The sequence below is a fragment of the Tasmannia lanceolata genome, unplaced genomic scaffold, assembly GCF_043159265.1.
Source record: "Tasmannia lanceolata isolate RefF3 unplaced genomic scaffold, GAP_Taslan_0.1 ptg000015l, whole genome shotgun sequence".
Lineage (NCBI taxonomy): Eukaryota > Viridiplantae > Streptophyta > Magnoliopsida > Canellales > Winteraceae > Tasmannia > Tasmannia lanceolata.
This window is the reverse complement of record NW_027518692.1, coordinates 48,173,611-48,194,760: the sequence shown is the minus strand read 5'-3', so window position 1 is coordinate 48,194,760 and position 21,150 is coordinate 48,173,611. Positions and strand designations below refer to the sequence as shown.

General features: G+C 38.8%; 3 protein-coding genes across 3 annotated transcripts; 1 reads left to right on the top strand and 2 right to left on the bottom strand.

Annotated features, from left to right (window-relative positions):
- The first annotated feature begins 5,269 nt into the window (after positions 1-5,269).
- Positions 5,270-5,998, top strand: LOC143846004 (transcription factor bHLH149-like). The gene has a single exon (XM_077354414.1). The coding sequence runs from the start codon at positions 5,350-5,352 to the stop codon at positions 5,908-5,910; it is 561 nt and encodes a 186-aa protein (XP_077210529.1). The 5' UTR covers positions 5,270-5,349; the 3' UTR covers positions 5,911-5,998.
- A 7,996-nt stretch (positions 5,999-13,994) lies between these two features.
- LOC143845774 (pentatricopeptide repeat-containing protein At5g48910-like) lies at positions 13,995-17,764 on the bottom strand. The gene is made up of 2 exons (XM_077354188.1): positions 16,314-17,764; positions 13,995-15,484 (listed from the first exon to the last, which is right to left on the bottom strand). Exons 1-2 carry the CDS (start codon positions 17,007-17,009, stop codon positions 14,291-14,293), a joined length of 1,890 nt encoding a protein of 629 aa, XP_077210303.1. The 5' UTR covers positions 17,010-17,764; the 3' UTR covers positions 13,995-14,290.
- A 1,009-nt stretch (positions 17,765-18,773) lies between these two features.
- Positions 18,774-19,781, bottom strand: LOC143846156 (uncharacterized). Its single transcript, XM_077354572.1, has 2 exons — positions 19,558-19,781; positions 18,774-19,457 (listed from the first exon to the last, which is right to left on the bottom strand). The coding sequence occupies exons 1-2, from the start codon at positions 19,603-19,605 to the stop codon at positions 18,879-18,881; spliced, it is 627 nt and encodes a 208-aa protein (XP_077210687.1). The 5' UTR covers positions 19,606-19,781; the 3' UTR covers positions 18,774-18,878.
- Positions 19,782-21,150: the final 1,369 nt, after the last annotated feature.

Sequence of the window (21,150 nt, the reverse complement as noted above, 5' to 3'; positions counted from 1 at the left end):
CAAGTGTCAAAATCACGGAAACTCTATGGGTAAGCCTCATTCCATCTGATCTAGATTCAATGATGGTGATGGAATTGGGTCCCACTTTGGCATTTTATTGGTGGTGGGATGAAATTGGGGTCTCGCTTCTCGTGGTCCGTTGATCTTCGATCGAAAGAAAAATAATAAAATATGTAACGGGTCACGAGAGGTAATTCTGGATTATCAAATTTATACTGTTGAATCAAAGGGGTTTTCAAATGGATGAGGGCTAGTTAGGTAAGGAAGCGTGGTCAAGGGTCAGTTGGTGTTTTTTATTGAGATTTTTGGAAGAACTAGAAAGTAGTTTTGCAGCTGTAAATTTGAAGCTTACACAGAGTACAGACATCATCAATTTGGAGATAAATGGGGAAAAGAGAGAAATTTAAGTTGTGCAAGCCATTGAAATGCCCTAAAAAGGAAGAGGAAATAAACCAAAAGTCTCTTGTTTATTGTACTAGACTAGACTGAAGCATGCGCTCAGGTAAAAGCTTACGGCAAATGGCATTAGTTTTCTACTGGTGCAACATTCATTCCTTGTAAAAGGCAAAGAAACCTCTCTTTCATTACTGGTGCGGTCAAGGTAAAAAAAAAAAACTGAAGGAAAGCAAATGGGCATTTTGCTATTTCTACTGGTGACACAAGTTAGGTACTGAGACCTTTCTTCATGGAGGTCAACATGAATAGGTTTTGGCTTGGTCAAAATGGTGCAAAAGTCCATGTGCTTATATGTATAGACAAATTTACATTTATAAGGTTTTAAATAACCTAGGAAGCAGCGACTTGGTCAAAATGGCAACCCCAATTTTCCAGCGACTCGGATATTTACATCCCCTTGTTTTGGGAGAGCCCAACAAAGAGAACGTGCCGTTGTGCCAAAAATAATAATTAAAAAAAAAAAAATCTACTTTTTGTTGATTTTCCTAAACCTAAGGGCTGGCTTACGTCACTTGCGATGTTGCGGTGAGAACCCATTTGTTTAGTCCCCTGCTTGGTTTTACTCTCGGTCTCTCTAGCATTATTCTTGTCTTAAGTGTTAGTCCTCCTTTTTATTTTAGACATTTCTAGCTTACCATTGATAACCTTTTGGATGCGCTTAGATTGCTAGAATCAGGCACTTGAATCGGCAGCCCATTTTGATTCCGACTGATTCCGTCATTTGGTTCCGAAAAAAAAGAAAAAAAGAACAGAATCAGGGGGGAGTTAAAGAGGAAAAAAAAAATCCGGAATCTGCTTTGCGCTCCAAGATGTGATATTTTGATCCCATTCCTTTCAGATTGAAATTTTTATTCACTTTTTTAATTAAAAATTTTATTCCGCTTAAAGGGTAATCTGAAATTCAAATTCTTGATCCCGGCAATCCATACACAGATGTTGCGAATTGGAACAGCCGGTTAATAGCTAATTGGAAAGGTGTAAGATAAATAGAAGAGTGTCTATTTTCCAGAAGGGAGTGCAGATATCAATTCCATTTATTTTAGACTTCAATTATAAGTTATAATTTTAGTTATTAGGCCAAATGATGGTTTCTAAATTAAGAAGGCATCTGTCATCAAACCACCGTCTAGAAGAAAAAGAAATAAAAATGGCATTTGCTTTCTCAGCGATTGACATGGTTCTTTAAAGAGTAGCTATCAAAAGACCTAATCAAGCACTTAGAGAAATAAACAATAAATTAAATAGTGCAAGAGATAAACTCTGATGGCCTAATGACAATTAGGCTTCCGAGCATTAGGATTAATAATTTAATATCACGTCTTTTCATTGTCATAACTTATTAATCAATAAGAATTGATGTGCTCTTGGTGCAACAACCATGCCCATGTACCACCAATACTTGTGACATTAATGTTACAATTAAACGATTCAAATTAAAGATATCACATTAATGGAAAATGATATTTACACCCTCCATTTTTATACTTTGGTGCCTCTCTCATTCGAGGAAATTATACAGTGTCCAGTAGTTGGTTAAATCAAAAGTGAACTATTTTTTATACTACCGATATTTGCACAATCATGTTTTGATACCGGGGCGAACTCATCTTGTTTTACACATTTTTAATTGGCTGCTGAGAGCATATATTTTTTTTTAGAATTATACTAGCCTTTGACTGGTTGTTAAACAAATTAAAACAACATAAATTTGGCTCATTATCAAAACAGGGTCGTGCTGATATGAGTTGCCTTTTTTTTTTAATAACCTAAAATGTTAATTTGTCGGTCACCATCATACCTTAAGCACATGTTTGTCAATCATGAATTTTTTCCATGGAATATTAATTTACTCAATAGTGAGGGAGGGCGGGAGAGGGGAAGATCTAAGAGGGCCTTAGTGCGTGTTTGGCGTACCGTTTAAAACACCGTTTGGCGTTTGAAACACCGTTTTGGGGCCAAACGGCCGTTTGGGAGTGTTTGGGTGCGCAGCCACCTTTTGAAACGCCGTTTGAAACATCGTTTTGAACCCTCAAAACGGTGTTTTGCAAATGGAAGGGGGAAGGTCCGTTTGCAAAACGCCGTTTTGAACGGAGTTTTTGGGCTGTGGGTTTTTACGTATTTGCCCTCACCGAAACCTAATTTTACACCATTTTTTCCCCTAACCACCCCCGTCTCTCTCTTTGCAACTTCCCTAAAACAATGCCATTTTTGATCATTTTACCACTAAAACTCCGTTTTGGGTCATTTGCAACCAAACACGCAGTACCTCCGTTTGCCGTTTAAATGCCGTTTTGATCTGGCAAATCAAACATGAAAACGCCGTTTGGCAAAACGCTGTTTTGAACCAAAACGCCGTTTTGCAAAACGGCGTTTCAAACGCTATTTCAAACGGTACGCCAGGAGAAGGTGAGGAAAGGATGGAAAATAAAAAAAAGTAAATGGAAAGGATGGAAAATAAACTCTAATTAAAATATGGTTTATTAATTTTACCCTATTTTTTAGCCTTTTCTAACTCTCTACTCACTCATTACCTCTCAAGTCTCTCCTCGCCACCCTCCTTATTCCTCTCTCACCACATTATACACTAATTTTCCATGGAAAAAACAATTCATGGTTGCCAAACGTGGCCTTAAAATCTTTTTTATTCAAGGAAATGAATTCATCATGACTGTATTGAGAATTGAAAATGTCTAATCGTGAAGATGGTGAATAGCTTGGATTGGTTGTTTGTAGTGGGCTAGAATCGAAAATTTCATCTAAAAGAGGATAGAAAATGACATGTGGGATAGGAAAGGCAAATGTTGTCTTGCTGAGGGTTACATTTATTTCAGTTGAGATTGTCCAAAGTGAGCTGACAAGTCGGACAAATGATAGTGGTAATATGGCGGTGGCAGTAGTTAAAACAAAAGCGAGCTGACAAGTCGGACAAATGATAACGGTAATATGGCGGTTGCAGTAGTTAAACCAAAGTGATCGAGAAGGTTGAAGATATCTTCATTGTCTCCGCATATAAATTCACTTCCCAAGATTATTAGAATCTAGATTCTAGTTGTTCTCATCATATATCCTCTAAATGAGAATAATTTAGTTCATTTTATGAAAAAAGGACATAGGTTGTGTCCTAGGGTGATGTGTCAGCTTGTGATATAACGAGATTTGGGAATGTGAAGATTAGAATGTTCAATGGAGTATGGCACACTTTGGGTGGTGTGTTATATATCTCAAAGATGCGAAGGAATCTAGTGTCGTAAGGCTAGATAGATTTCAGAGATTGCAGGTACTCAGCTGTAGGTGGAGCATATAGTTGCTATAGAGAGAGGTTACAAGGTCTCTTTGCTATAGAGAGTTTTTAATCTGTAGATGATGCTGAGGAAATGAGAGTTCCTGCATGTGTAGAAAGTCCCTCTCTAAACTTAGGTCCTCTTGAGTTTTATATTTCGGGTTGTTAGCATTAATCATGTAAGGATTGGAGTAAGGAATTGCCCCATCCATTATCTTTTCATAATCCCTTGTGCTTGTTGCTCATAGTAGAAAATAATTAATTTTTCTCATGTTGGTGTTGGCAATCTTGTGGAACAACATAAAACACTGGTGTCTTTGTGATCATTTTGTTTACTATTTTCACTGTCAATTGTAGATCATGTTCGGATAATCAAGAGGGTGAGTGGAGAGGAGAAGATTAAAAGAGATGTTAAATAAAACCAATGTCTTTCTTTACTTGGTTTAACACATGGGCTTAGAAAATAGGAAAAAGGAGACAAAAACAAAGACAACTTGATTTCGTGTGTCTCAGTCCAAATACAGACATTCGCCACCTACCCAACCCACCGTCCGTCCTGACAAAAAAACAAAACAAAACAAAACAAAACAGGCAGAAAAAGGGAGATAAGAAAGAAAGAAAGAAAACTAATAAGGGTTTTTTTGCAAAACAAGGTCTCCTACTTTGCTTTATTTGCGAAAGTAGTCTTCTAGTCTGTCAATTTACAAATGGAGGGTGAATTTTGCAAATCCGGTCTTGCCATCTAAGAACCCATGGTAGATTTATTTTATCCATTAGCATGGGTGGACCCCATCATTTACACCTTCAGGTTTTGATATGATTTGGCCCTCACAAGTACCTAAACTCACACATATGGTGGGGCCCAAAATTTTAACTAATGTTTTGATGGGGTGGGCCCCAAAATCGGACTGAAAAGGTGATACTTTAATCATTTCCCAAATTAAACTAAAGTCTTCACTAGAGGTAATTTTTATCGTTTCTCATATAACATTATTTTGGTCATTTCATAGGATGATCCAAACCATGCATTTGATGGGCCACAACGCATCTAGTTCGGCCCAAAAAATCATTTTCATAGGATGATCCTAGCCCTCCGATCTAAAGAGAAACTCCAAATTATGGAAAGCTTCGATCGAAGGGTTGGGATCATCCTACGGAAATGATTATTGGGGCACAACCTATTTACGTTTTGCCAGATCAAAATGGACGGTTTGGATCATCCTATAGTGCAGGCCGTACAACACTCAAAGATCTCCTATTTGTAAATTTTCAAACTAGAAGCTGCTTTTGCGAATAGAGAAATAAAGCAAAAGTAGAGGAATTCTTTTGCAAAAAAACCCCCCAAAATAATGAGAGGCTCAAATAATAAATAGAAAAGAGAAGGAGACGAAAGAGAGTGGGACCCAGATGCACACTGGCGCATTAGTGGCTAGCCCATGTATAGGCCTGTATAATGCAGAATCATGTGAGCACGGAAGTAAAAAAAAGGGGTGTCTTTATCACTTTTTCCTTTATAAATACCCGACCATAAGTGTTTTGATGGATTTAGACATTCCCATTTCTCTTTCTCTCTTTCTCTCCCCCCCAAACGGAAAACGGACCCCGTTTCGACGATGTCCGTCGACGGGATAGACACCGTTATTCTAGACCGGGCCCAAAAAAAACCCGCCTTCAAAAAACCCGAAACTAAATGGAGAACCCCCACGCAGGAGAGGATCTACGGTCAGAGATTGCTGGAAGGGCTACAATCCACGAAGAACTCATCTCAGCCGTTGAAAATCGCTCCTTCTCGAGTGATAAAATACGCTGCCGATTCTGCCCTCGCTTTAACTGCCAAAGGTCAAACCCGGTGGAGTAGAGCGATACTTTCTCGACGGTGGCAAAGGCGTAAATTATGGTTGAAAGCTGGGGGTAAGATTAGGAGGAGCTCCACTCGGCGGCGGCATGGAAAATTGGCTCCGGCTCCGGAGCCGACTGGGGAGAAGGTGCGGGCCCGCTTACGTGTCCTTGGGCGATTGGTTCCTGGGTGTAGGAAACTATCCACGTCGACTCTTCTAGAAGAAGCTGCGGATTACATGGCAGCACTTGAACTGCAGGTGAAGGCTATGCGCACGTTAGCCGAACGCCTTTCGGCTGCTGCTCTCACGGCTCCGGTTCCGGTTCCGGAAAGCTGATTTTTCTTTTTCTTTTTTTTTTTAGGGGGAATTTGTTAATTATGCGTTTTTATTGTAAAATTTTCATTTGTATATTTTTTTTTCTCTTTTTTTTTTGTCTATTGATATTTGCACTACCATGTTTTGATAATAAGGCAAACTTACCTTGCCTTTTATTATTTAACCAGCTGTCAGAAGCTATTACCATTCCCCAAAAGCTCCCATTAGCCAATTAAAAAGGAAAAGACTACCTGAGTTTGTGCAATCATTAAAATATGGTAGTGCTAATATCAGTACCCTGTTTTTTTTTAAATCTACGTAAGTTCGTTTGGTTGCTAACTTGCATTCGGGAGAGGGTATTTCGCAGAATTTCATTTATTATTTTATTTGTTCATTAATTATGCTTATATATAATTTTTCGATTAATGGTCTAATTAATTGGTGGCTTAGCTTACATGAATACATGACGCATAGGGTGGGTGGCACGTATCCAAAAAGTGGGTGTCATTACCATTTTCACCATTGGATTTCTTTTTATTCTTGCTTAACGATTTTTAATTTAATTTTCTTTTTCAAAGTGTTTTCCAAATTTAAATTTTTGCAGAGACGGGAGGTTTGTAAGGGGTATTTTCGTAACTTTGTTATTTCGAGGGTGGTTTTTGTCTTGTTGCCCACATGGGTCGAACTTTCTCGAGAAGTCATCCATAGATGATATAAAGTAAATGATTAGATGATTAGACTATCCAATGTTTGGATATTCATTTGAGGACAACAAAAATTAGGTATGACGGTAGGGATTTTTGTGGCTTTCATCTGGTGAAATAGCTAGTTCTCAACACTAGTAATTAGTCTCAAGTGGGACAGTTCAAAGGAGTTTGAATGCTTGAGCATAGGAAAACCATAAGTTTAAGATCAAGTTTAAAGGAATTTTGAGAGTTGGGAAGCATGAGTTGAAGATTTTCAAATGGAACATAAGTTGAAGATTAGCTTTGTCTACAAAGAATGAAACAAGTAATTATTTGGGACATGGATAATGTCTCACTGTGCTCTGACGGGGTAATACTAGGATGGGTGACCTCCTGAGAAGTCCTTGTGTTTCACCATTGTCTCCTTTTTGCATTCCATTATAAAATAGTGAAGTGATATATTTGCCCCCTTTTATTACCCAAGCCACCCCTTCTAAAGCATCTATGACGGCTCTTTTTACACTACAACTCTACAAGGGCATGGCCGAGGGGAGAATAGGGGGAATATATATATATATATTAAATCAGTAAACTGCTGTCTAAGTAGATGATTAACCGAGGGCGGTTCTCTTAACCTGGACTCCGTTCGTGGGTGCTACTTTCTAATGAAATATATAAGATTACATCTTTAATCTGAGTTGAAAGATCTCTGGACAAGGGTTAGTCAGAAGTAGATCGACGTTTTATCGATTCACTCTTCAAGAAATAAACCTAAATCCCAATTAAAATCAATTGCTCAAGGTGACCAGAATGTTTGTTGCAAATATGATAAATTTGGGTATATTGTATATATCAAAAAGAAAAAGTTGGATCCATCAAAAGGATCTTAAACAAGAAAAGTAAATTTAGGGTCCATGTGTTTAGGGTTTAGTAAAATGCCTTGGATTGGTTTGGTGCAACTACATAGTTTTAGCATAATGGTTTGTACACTTCACAATGTTTAGCATGTGTTGTACTTGAAGTAAAGTTTGATCTTTCTTTCAATTTTATTCGGATGACCAAATTTACCAGACAAGGTATGGAAGAGCTTTATTAGCGAAGAAATGTGTGAGATTTGTTACTTAGGACCATGGTTTTAAATTTCAACCGAAATCCGAAATTTTGGACCAAAATCGACCGACACCGAAACCACTAAAAACCGAAAGAAGGTCGAAATTTCAACCGAAATTTAATATTGAATAAAATATTAGTTTCTATTTTTGTACCAGCTTTCGACCAAAATTTCGAAATTTCAGGCCGAAACCAAAATTTTAAACCTTGCTTAGGACACACTTGGTAACCATGAAGAATTATTCATGGAATATTAGTCGGCCCAATTGTGAAATAAAAGATGAAAAAGGAGGGAAGGGGAGGGACTTGAAAGGGCACGAGTTGATAGAGCATGGAGTGGGCATGAAAAATCACAGAAAAGAAATACCATACTTCAAATTGGGCATTTTTTTTTTCCGGTTTTTTTTTAACCCTTTCATGCTCCCCTCGCTGCCGCTCTTTCCTAACTAAACCCACTAATATTCATGGGAATATTTTTCACTGTTGTCAAACTTGCACTTAATTTCGGTTGCTTTCAACGTAAAATGGGGTTAAAACAAATTTTACACCCATTTTCCCACTTAAACCGAGCCTAATTGAAGTTGTTGGATATTGGCCCGACCCTAACCATAAGAAAAATGATACATGTGATGCACAGATACAATGCATGAAAAGAAAGTATGATGGGACCACATTTGACTTGGACTATTCAAGTTTGGTTTTGGTATTTAGTATATTAATCTAGTGAGGAACATGAACTAATCCATGTGGTCCTCTTTCTGCGCTGGAATGAATATCTCATCATCAAGATCAATGCCTTCAAAAATCAACTTAGCTTCGCTTTGAATAGACTTAAAAAGCTGTCTTAATGAACTAAAAAAATGAAAAATTAAAGAAATGATGAATGGAGTTAAGCGGCATGGATCGAATGGTACGCCCCTGTGGCTGACTTTTTGCAAGGGCGGCCTTCAGTTTAGCATTCATAGTATAACACCCATGTTTGACATCGCACCCTTGCAAAAACCTAGCGGCAAGGGCGCCCAATTGGATTTAGACAGGTACTGAAAATACAAAATTAAAGCAATGTTAAATGTTTTTGGGTGGAGTGGATCAAATGGGTTGGTCTTGTGGCTGGATTTTTGCAAGGACTCCTTTCAATTTAGCATTCAGATAAGGTATTCAATAGCTAAAAGTGCTAATTCAACTTGTAAAAGTTGGTAGGGTCAGCAACCGACCACATTTACCCACAAGATAAATAGTTTTGATAATCGCATCCATGTGCAAAAAGTACTAATTGTGGAACAGCTTTTTGAATAAATTAGCACAGAAAATCACAGAGATTCGTAAGGATTTGTTTAGAGGACTTTTTCTAAAACATGGTATCTTCAATTTTCTCATTTAAGAGGCAAAAGTCCACCGAGTATCATCTAATCAGTGTGCAGTTTATGACCTCTGATACATTGAAGGAAACAAAAGAAAGAAAGAAAGTGTGACAGATCTTTAAAGCCAAAGCAGTTTTCACGTGAAAGACATTAACCCATTTCCTTCGATTCTTATGTTTCTATTTTTAATAATAATAGACAGCTATGTAGACATTAACACATGTTGGTTAGAGAAATTAATTGGAAATATTCAGCAACCCATCCAAATCTCATTTTGTATCTTTCTTTCTATTTTAATAATAAATCATAGACAGCTGTGGAGTTAGTTTTTGGTTCATAAACACAATCAGAGTTCCCTCTCCTGTTTCTCCGCACCATTAATTTAGTAAGCATTATTTGAAAAAATAAAGAAGAAGAAGACTCATGTTTCAATCTCCACCTTGCTAGAGAAAAGGGCATGCTTGTTATTTTGGAACTGATATTTCTGAACAAAGAGATTAGATGGTGTGTTGCTTTAAGCAATTAAAGTAGTACTTTTATGAACGAAGTGATAGTTGTTCGTTGATGCAGAAGCGAACTTCAAAAATTTTCTCTCCAGGATCATCGAACCGGGCACGTAATCACGTAGATAGCCGCGAAGAAACCACGAATGATGATGAGATGGAAGACGATTGCGAATCGTGAGGGGGTTTCTACGTACACCACTAGGGTGCTTGTAACTGTACATCCGTTAGATCTCAGTCCGATGAAGATGGGCGAATGAGATCAAGGGTGGATGGAAAGATGCTAGAGGGAGGAGAAAATATTACGTGTGTAGAGAATGAGCCATAAGCTCACTTAAATTGAGAAAGGCAACTTGGTAATTCCCAAATTACCCCCAAAATCTATGCACTCTCAAGAGCAAACAAAAAACCTTCATTCTTCGACTTTATTACAGTCGTGCCATTAGTGATCTAAAATACCAAAATACCCCAAATGCATAATGATAATTACCATCCTGCCTAACTCAAAAGGCAGCTAGATCAACGGCACAAAACTAATCCTATAGCAATCTTAACCATCCACACCTGATCTCAAATACTGAAACCTAACAGGTGAGACCTCATGGACCAATCATCTCCTCAATGAGATCACTGTACCAAATCTCCATCTGACCAGCACGGCAACATCCCAATCCCATCCAGCCTACCCTAGACCCCCATGATATACACCGAGATGAACTGCTCTAATCCCAAAGAGCCCCCATCTACCTCGGTATGCACTTGTTCATTTGTCGAGTAAACCAATACTTTGCAAAATCATTTTCCAAAATAAGCATATCTAATTATATAAATATAGTTAGAAAACAATATGCAATATGACCGATAAAACTCGATAAAAATGACGCGACCGATAAAGAGAAACAAGTGCACGCCATAGCCCAGCTATAGTGTAAATCTCACGGGATCTTCCCCAACCTCAATGCTGTTCCCTATCAGTCTAATTGCTTTTCCAGCAATGCGCCAGTAGGTCGAATCGATCACAACCGCAGGTTAGCATGCCAAAGTAGCGAGCATCAGGCCTCAACTTCATAGCAAAGTGAAGGGTCCTAAAGGCACAAGGGTTACCTACGGAACCAGCTCCTCACACATGGTGCTAGGTAAAAGGGATAATCCTGCACCTGTAGATAGTGGTCTCAAGCACGTGTTGCACCCAGTGCACACGCTATGGTGTAAATCTGGAAAGCACACAGCTATCCCGAACTAGATATATCGTCATACGGTTACACCATGCAGGATCAGTCCTCAGCGACTATAACGCTCATCTGACTCATCTCGGGAATACCTCATCCTGACTCTTAAACAGGTTAATCATCCTGATCTCATGTGGAATTAAGGCAGCCAATTACCTCCTCGCACATCCCAGATGTAGAGGCGGCCAATCACCTCGTGACCGGCCTCATCCCACACATCCTAGATGTTGGGCAGTGTATCACCTCCTCGTAATCAGCCTCATCTCGCACATCCCAGATGTCGGGGCCGATCTATGCCGTGTGAGTAGCAGACCATACTTGTTGACGATCATTAATCAATCTCAACAATTAATTAAATCCATCTAGTTACTTAACGTGCATCTCCACAATAATGCAATAATAAGCAAAAACAAGCTTCTGCATATTAAGCAAAAATAATCACAATTATTATAATGCTTAAAATAGCTAGCATTCACCATATCCAAGTAAAATTGACTAAAAGGCCATATCAATGTCTAACAATAGTCAACTTCAATGTGCTTGGTACCGGCATGAAGTATAGGGTTGGCAACAAGATATGTTGCACTGGCTTTTGACGGAAAGACCGATGACACATGCACTGGCTTAAAATAGCCTCTAGCTCAATGGTCAAGGCTTTGTTATTGAACCCGGAGGATGTCTTTATGGATCAAACGACATTTATTAGAAAAATGCTCTCTGTTTAACGCTCCACCGTTCTGTTTCAAACGCTCTTTGTTCTCATTGTCTTCTTCAGTTTTTCTCGACCTTTATATTTTTGCTTGGGCAAACAGAGTGTTCTAGTCGGGGGTTCAAATCTCTTTGATTGTACAGATCGTATAGAGATCGACGATGCCTTAGGATGTTGTATCTTGAGGGTGATTGCATACGGATCTATTCCACTAGAGTTCTTCGATCTGTAGAGACGCAAATTCCCCTTAAAGAGAGTGTCCTGGTCATTGCTTCATCTTGCCGCATCAAAAAGATTATTCTTAAATCATCTATTTTTGTTTTCAGAGAAATTAAGGTACACCATATTTTTATTTTTAAAGAAATATCATCAACATCCAATTTCACATAGATCCTCTCCCCTCCTTTCCTCTCTCCTCCCCCCGCCCCAACCTCAAGTGACCCGTACGGAAATTCAATGGGGACATGCATATAATAAAATGCAATTTATGGGTGTGCAAAGGGGAAAAGAGTGCATGTATGTGAGATCAAGGCCGTTGAATCTGGTAAACATCATGAGGTGACCCACATGGTCTTGTTCCAACCCTGAAGGAAGATAGATAAAGGCCTACAAAAATCACCGGTTTAACTTTTCTTGGCAGAACCCTAAATCAAGCTTGATCGAAGCTTGATGAATCTGGGGACTAGATCATTTGATCAAGGAAATGATCAAGGGGTTCTCAACAGCAATAGGCCAGCCTTATGATTAAGGTTCTTAGCAAAAATAGGGCCCCACACTTGACTTTTCACATTTTCCTCTTCGAAATAATTTAGAAAGGAAAATGATATACACATCCCCTTTTCTTCTGGGATCTACCTCTTTGTAGTTTGAGTTAGTTTGCAAACTTGTTATTTTTAACAAGTAGGTAAACTTACTACTTTTAGTAAGTACACTAAGAACAAATGAAAGGACCAACCAAGTGGTTAAAAAAGAGAGAGATTGAAGAGATCGAGCCCTCGATGATACACACATTGAGAGGAAGATGTCCTCCGTATGAAAAGAAGGCACCTGAGCATGAGCATGAGTATGAGTATCTCTCTCACTCCTTTTTTAATTTTGATCATTTTCTATATTAATGAATTGATGTTCCTTATGTGCATGTTATAAGCACACGGAGTTAGTTTCTCTATATATTGTTAGGGGTAAAATCCTCCCTTCCACTAAATACTAGACACGTGGCACCTAGCCCAATTAGGCAACCGAACTTGCCTTATAGAAAGGCAAGTAAGACTGTCCATCTCCACAGTTAGCAACCCCGATTAAAATGGAAAGCGCCCTAGAGAAAAGTTCAGACCTAGCATGACAACTTTCCTAAAAGACATGCAATAAAGAAAGAACCCAGTTCCCACGAGGAAACTCGATAGTCTCCAAGATAAATATGGAAACCGATTCCATAGGGAAGTCGACCAATAAGAAAAGACTCCCACAAAGGCAAGTGTTCTAAATTGCCTTGGACTTCTCTATAAAAGGACCTCTACGCTCGAAGGTACGCATGATTCATAATTCACAAGCATAGCTATTCTGCTTCTCTATTGCTTAGATTTCTTGCATGTGTCCCGGAGCAAACTCTGGGAACCCTAACACGTGTTCTTCGAGCACAGGACGATCACATATCGAAGCTCTACCAAAGCACTGTCCACCGGAGCAGATTTCGACACCAACATATATCAATTTACCTATCTCTCTATATTAGGAAGATAGGTGATTCTTATAGAGTGTTTCTCATTATTGAAAGTCTTTTGAGAAGGGTTAAATTTTCCTCTCCATTACATAGTGGGTGTAAATCTTCTCATCACTCCAACATTACATGCATGCATTTAGAAGATGATATCAAAGCCGCATCAACCTCAATTATATGATAAATTCTAATTCAGAAACAATTTCAACATAAAAAAATACGATATTGGATCAACATGGCTAGCTACTTTATCTAGATGGAGATATGTTGTTCAGATGAATATGCACAGTTGAGATCAAAAGATGGTAGACCTCATTCAGGGCCATTTACGTATTGAAGATCAATATATAGCACATTGTATTTTAGATTGAATGCAGGATTGTGTACTGATTCATTGGGATGTTTTCATTTCTGCATTAGAATGAAGCATTTCAGGTATGGTCAAAGATGTGAGACTGCATCTCCTTTGCCTGTTCCCCACAAGTGAAAGAGAGTTATCCTGCCCATTATCTATGGAGGGTGGGAGTACTCTTCCCAGAAGTACAAGATTCTGCAGATGCTCTCATGCCTTGTTATTATGATCAACCTGTCAAAAATTTTGTATGGTGTTGAGTTGGCTATGTGAGGTTAAATTCATTTTTATGAATAAAGTTACAGTCCTCTTGTAAGGGAACTTTGCCATTTATAGAACAATATCTCTCTGATCAAAGAATGTGGTACATGTGCATCTCCGTCGTTCCTCTGGACTATTCTTGTACACAGTTTTATGCACTTCCTAAAATAATTATCAAATTTCCATTAGATCAAAAGTGAGAAATGACATTCTCTGTTAACAGATACAACATTCTACATTTGACTCATTCTCCAATATGAGTATTATACTTTACATGGCAATGTAACACAAAATCTGCATGCCTGCTATGCTCAGCCTCATGCCCAGGCAGTTAGGATGAAGGACTAAAATGACAGATACAGCGCCAATTTATTCAAGAAGTCTAACTTTTAATGCTGTCTCCAATCGAACGAGTGATAAAATCTATAGTGATCTCACAATCAATCAAAGATGAGATAATGTTACCTCCATGTTTACCAATAATCTTTACAAGAACACGATCCGGCCTTGAAATGGTGAAATCTAATCCGATCCCTAACAATGATTTCGCGATCATAAACCTTGGAAATTAACTTCGTCGCCAGATGGCAATCCCTACAGACACGCAGATTCTTTACAATACGAATTGTGGTCCCAGGCGCTGTGTTGATCAATCCAAAAGCAATGGCCAATTTCTCACTGTGTCTTGATAGAGCAGTTTCTCTATCTTCCTTGTTAAGATCAAGCAACACTTCTCCGATTTCTGGGGCATAACCAGCAATCCTTAATTTAATAGCCATTTCATCCAAAAACAAGTAAATCTGCTTAGTTTGAGGGTGTGATCGGTCTCCCATGAGGAATTGATGGAAGGTCCCATTCAGTTCGATGGAGCTACACCCTGGAGTCTTCTTCTTACCACTAATTTCAATCTTATCTCTTAAATCTTTCGCATCGTTCCATCTCCCAGATTCAGAATACATGTTAGCAAGTAGAACATTACAACCCATATGATTAGGTTCACGTTCTCTAATGAGTTTTCCAATTCTCTCTCCCATCTCCATATCCTCATGGATTCGACAGGCGCCTAACAAAGCCCCCCAAATGATTGTATCTGGAGCCATAGGCATAGTTAATATGATTTCTTCAGCCTCCTTTAAAAGACCGGCGCGTCCGAGAATATCCACCATGCACCCGTAATGCTCAATTCCAGGCTCAATGCCATGAATACTACTCATCGATTTGAAATATTGTCGCCCAATGTCTACTAATCTTCCATGGCTACAAGCATTAAGTAAAGCGAGTAATGTGACCTTGTCAGGAGCTATTTCTGTGACCTTCATCTGTTCGAAAATATCGATTGCTTGCTTAGACTTCCCATGCATAGCAAACCCGCCAATCATGGCATTCCAAGGCCAAACCGTTCGCTTTGGACTATGTTCATTAAAGAAAACTTTGGACGCAAAGTCGATCTCCCCGCACTTAGCGTACATGTCTATGAGACTAGCAAGCAATCTTTCATTCATCTTGAACCTGGCCTTATTTATGTAAACATGAATCCATCTACCTTGATCCAAAGCCACTAGATTAGCACAAGCTGCAAGCGAAGTTGCCAGCGTAAACTCGTTTGGGGCTATGCCTGTAAGAAGCATCTCACGAAACAGCTCCATGGCTTCTGTGAACAAACCCACCTAAACATAACTAGCAAAATTTCAAATTATACATTATTAAATGAGTCACATGAGCACTGTTACTATAGAAAAATAAGTTCAAGGTCAAATTACTCAAATGCAAGAGTAAAACTAAAATTATAAAAGGGTGGTTTGCCTAAAAACGTCTTCAGTTCATTGGTTTCAACATCCCATTGGGAACTTCAGTCAATTTGGAAAATCGGAGATTTGTTTCCGATTCATTTGAGAAGGGACCCTTTTGAACCACTTAAAAAAGGGGGGACCCTTTTGAAAAAGGAGTTTTGGTTGATAAAGGACATAAATGGCTTAACCCGAGAAAAAGCTGTTGAAGTATAAATGATTAAATAACACCAACTTAGCTTAAGCATTTGGAGTAATTGGTTGTTTCACATGGTATCAAAGCACTTGCTTCATGGTAGGTCATGGGTTTTGCTCAAAACCCAACAACTCCTTGGTATTAAAAATCCACATGTACGGAAAACACGGAAAAAGAGGTGTCACACGTGAGGGGAGTGTTGAAGTATAAATGATTAAAGGGTTAGGGCACTTGTTAATGTGCATTGGAAATGATATTTTACAATCATTTTACACAAGCTTTGATAAAAATACACATAGTCTGAGACTTAATTATCAAAACATGTGCAAAATATCACTTCCAATGTACCTTAACAAGAGCCCTTGACCCATGAATTAAATAACACCAACTCTAACAGCTTAAGCTTTTGGAGTAATTGATTGTTTCACAAAAGCTCAGGTGTATGTTAAACATTTGGAAAAAGTAAATAACAAACCACTGAAAGACACAAGATGATTAGCTAAATGTAAGTACCTGCACACAGCCTCCAATCATGGTGCTCCAAGAGACAACATCTCGTTCGGGCATTCGATCGAATATTTCCCTTGCTCGAACCAAATCACTAGACCCCACATACCCACTAATCATCAAATTCCAGGTAAACAAATCCCGTTCTGTACTCCAATCAAACACCCTCCTTGCTTCTTCGACTGAACCCCGGTTCGCATACATTCGAATCAATACATTGGTAACAAAGACATTCGTCTCGAACCCAAGTTTGATCGCATGAACACGCACTTGTTCCCCTTCCAAGACTCCTAATCCATAACAACAGGCATGGAGTACAAAAACGAAAGTGTACTGATTAGGAAGAGGACTTGAATTACGGAGCAAAGAGCGAAGTACTAGTAGGGAATTGTGAGAAGAATGGGTTGTGGGTGCATGGGCTTTGATGATTGTGTTATAAATGAAGAGATTAGGTGAAGGAATTTGATCAAACACTAGGTGGGCATAAGAGAGGGGGTAAGGAAGGGGTGAGATGGTAAGGTGTTTTAACAGTCTGCTTGCTGCAAAGGGGTGTAGAATAATGCCAGTGGTGATCATCTGAGCGTGGGTTTGTTTGATTTGATCCATGGATTTGCAAGAATCTACTAAGCAGAGAAGTGGGTGGTTTGAATCTAACGGTCTCTTTAGTTTTGTTCTAGTTAAGGAGGCCGAGAAACGCTTCATTGGGTCGCACTCACTTTCAAAATTAACGGTCTGTTCTCTCGTGTCATATATGTATGGGCTAGGTCTTATGGGTATTAAATTTCCTATTGTTGCTTTTTGTAGGGTCCCGTCAAGGAAAGCTAAATTACATATGGGATGTCTTCTAGAGGGGCATAAAATGCCTCCTTGTTTGAAGTGAATTTATTTCTGAGGACTATTCTCGGTTGCATTACGCACGGTTGTGATCATCTTTTGTTCTCTCTTTTTCATTTCAATGAAGTCTGGTGGGGGTCTGCCTAACCCTAAATTACCTAGCAAAAAATAAAAAAATAAAAAAATAAAAAAAATTTGGACTTTGGTGTGCAAGAAAATCAACACGTGCAATCGCCTAAAAACAGATAAATCTAAGTTTGGCAAGTTGGTGAATTCTAGGCAGTAGTAATGAAGAGTAATTGGACCACACGATGATACAATGTCTCTTCTCTTATCATCTCCGGCGAAAATCAGCAAAAGTTTCAGTCTAGTATAGGTTTTTCAAAGGTCTACCGAGAGAGTATTGTGAAGTTAGAGTGGCGGCCCGTTCAGATATGGTGCCTAGTCCCATATGCAATAGTTTGGCACATACTAGAATCATTTCTATAATTAGGATAGTTTTGAAAGTACAGTCCTACGGAACTGTCCTGGAAGGGGCGGGTACGGAACCTTTTAGAAGCCCCTGGCTCTACATTAGAGCCAATGACTTTCATTCGAAGTGTCGAGACATATTGAAATTTTAAATTAGAAATTGCCTCTTTAGTAGGGGTGAAACTAGAGCTGATTTTTGGGGGTTTGGGTTATTAGATTTTAACTTAAAATGATGTTGATTCCAATTCATTTTTTAGCAAACACTCAACCCAACGAGACCCAAGTTGCACTCTACTTTTTAGCATTGATAGTAAAAGTGACTCAGGGTTACCCACATGCAGGATGGGAACCCAGGGCTTGCCGCGGTTATGGCTTTGTCCTCCTCCGGTGTCCTCTCAACACTTTTCTTGGTTTATTCCCGAGTTCTTTGGGACTACCTGACCGGAATTTTATTATCAATGGTAAGGGGTAACTTTTGGCATCCTACAAGAGGGCATAAAGGACACGTGTATGTGGGATAAAAAATATCGGTCTTGTTGAGCATGTCTCCTCGTTGTCAACTCCTATAGCGATATGTCATCCTTGTCTCTTCCCAACAAAATGCAAGCAAAAAACCATTGAATTTCTTGGGAATGATGCCTTCTCTCTCTCTAGATAAATTGTATAATGAATGGGCGTACAAACTTGTATTTGTAGATTTACCCTTCATATTTGGTCCAAGGGAAACATCTTAAAAAGTGTGGTGTTGTTGGATCAAATATCAAGGGTGGGATGATGGGTACAAGATTGTACACCCATTCATCATATAAATTCTATATTCCCTACCACTACTCTACGAGGTTGACAACCAAACACTACTTTAACACTATTCTACGAGGTTGCAAATAACTTTTTTGGTTGGATTGTCTGGAAGGTATTGTAGAGGTTGCGGTGAATGGTTGATGTAGGAGGAAGTTTTAGATGATGGTCGGAGTCATAGATCTTTACGTTTTTTTACTTTTCTTTTGGTCCTGGAGTATGCTCTTCGACAACCATACTATGTAAATCTGGTGGGACTATTGGTCCCCGTGTATATTCCATGGTATGAATATAAAAGTCAATTTTCAAAATAAATAAATAAATAAATGGGCGCAAATATCAGATTCCAAAGGAAGGAACAACTTTTATCACCATCAAACTTGCACTCAAAGTGTTTGATTAAAGTTCACAGAAAACATTTTATCAGGGTTGGGTTCAAACTTCAAAACTCTTAACATTTTCCAGATCCTAATTAGGTAGAGGAGGATCATTCTTGAGGAACTCTTCCACAGTTGAAGGAAACTCCATCCCTCCAAAACTACAATCATCACCATCCAAGTAAACAGCTTTAGCCAAAAGCAAGTGAGCCAATCTCAAAGGTTCTCTCCTCTCCCCACTATCATTTGAGTAGAACCTAATCCACTTCTCTAACCTCTCCATTTCCTTCTCACATTTGGGCCCCTTCATTCCTACAACATTGGAATAAAACTCACCATTGCATAAGCAAGAGTTACCCTTCAAATCACGCCTTCCTTCTCCACAATCTGACACGTATCCTAACAGATCCATCAACCGCTCGATATCGTCCCCGTCGTTGTCATCGGACGGTGGGGATTCAATTGAATCTGAGAGGAATTCCTGAGGTGGGTCACTGTCTTGAATGTTTGGACTGTTGGATTGATGGTAATTGAGATAAATGGGAGAAGTGAGACCATCTGTTTCAGATGTTGTTGTTACTTTTGTAGTTGGTATTGATGAGGAAGAAAGATTTTGAGGTGGATTTTTATTGGGTTTGTTGTTGTTTTCTGATGCCAATCTCTTCTCTACCTGTTTAAAGACATGGGTTTGGATTGGTTATTGATATTGTCATGATTGAAGTAAAAAGACATAAGAAATAAGATTTTGTGGTTTGGAGGGTTGAGAATACCTGCTTGAGAGAGGAGAAAAAAGCTGAATGTAGAGAGGGTGGTCGCATTTCCTTCAATGGACGGATTGCTTTTCAGATGTCACCCATGAAGAGACACCAAAGCAGAGATAGGAGAGTTTAGGCACGATTGGTAATTTCCCGATTTTATATAAATAGCAGGGGAATTCTAGAGCCAGACATTTTGAAGTACATCCCACCCGGGCACCCCAAGAATGTGTTAGGGTCCTAATTGGAGGCTTACCTAGGTTTGGTAAGGGACTTGATGGGATCCACCCTTTGTGGCACAGGTTTAAAGGGAATAGCCTAACTTGTTAGCGTCCTAATTGGAGGCTTCCCTAGGTTAGGTATGGGACTTTATGGGACCCACTCTTTGTGGCACAGGTTTAAAGGGGCTAGCCTAACTTGTTCCATCAATTACGAAGCTTTTGGCTTATTGGTTACTGGTTAGGTACTTGACATTTAGTCAAAAGATCAGATTGAAAGCCACTACCCACTACCGTGTGGGCCGCCGAGGATAGCATATGCACAAATTAAGCATGGTTCTAAATTTTGGTTGGGCGCGAAACTGAAAATTTTCAAAATCGGAAATTTCAGACTCAACAAATTTCGGCCGAAATTTTGAGAAATTAATTTTTTCTTTTAAATATAGAATTATTAAGAAATTTCGGGAAATTTCGGCCAAAATTTCATAAATAATAAAATAATAAATTTTTTTGTTTTACCGGATTTCGGCTGAAATTTCGGTTTCAGCATTGAAACCGAAATTTAAAGCCATGGGTTTAAGGGGCTAGCCCAACACTTTTAATCAGGCTTTTGGCGTTTTGGTTAGGTACCTAAGAGAATGTGCCACACACAATCCGCTTCAATTAAATGTTTGGTGTCTAAATAACTCATTCCCCGCGTGTACATAGTAAAGCAGAGCATGTACAAAAGTTGAATTCTATGATTAAAATCATTTTTGGTGGGCACTATTGTAGGTGCAAAAATTGCACCAATCTTATAATTAGCCATCTGGTTGATCAACCGCTCAGGATCTTCCAATCAGGTGGACTTTACTCCATCGCAAGGTTCATTAGATGAATGACTCCAATCGATGTTCAAGGGATACATGCTGGAGATTATAATGATCCTCACAATGCAGATTTTTCCTATGGATTTTGTACATTTCTCGAAGCCAATTCGAGGTTGAAGTGTGTTTATGGTCATGAATAAGTTATATATATATATATATATATATATATTTTTATTTTTCCGGTTTTTGTAGTACTAGTGTCATCCATGTTTCATTGAATTCGAATTCACACATGAACAGAAGTCGAATGCCACTCTGAAGTAGCAACCAAAGGACTCATCCATACATCTGAAGAAGAATTTGGATTAGTTGGTGGAATTGTTCCCCATTGCTTTGGCAAGTGATGGATCGCAATGGTATGATGAGTAACATGGCATTGTTTAGAAGCTTGAAGGGGGGAAGGTGATCACATATTTAGTCAACATAATTGACTTTTTCGCATTTTTATGAATAGAATGTGAGATCGGTCGAACCATTATCATCAGAATTTTTTTTTGAAAAGTAAATCATCATAAGATTAT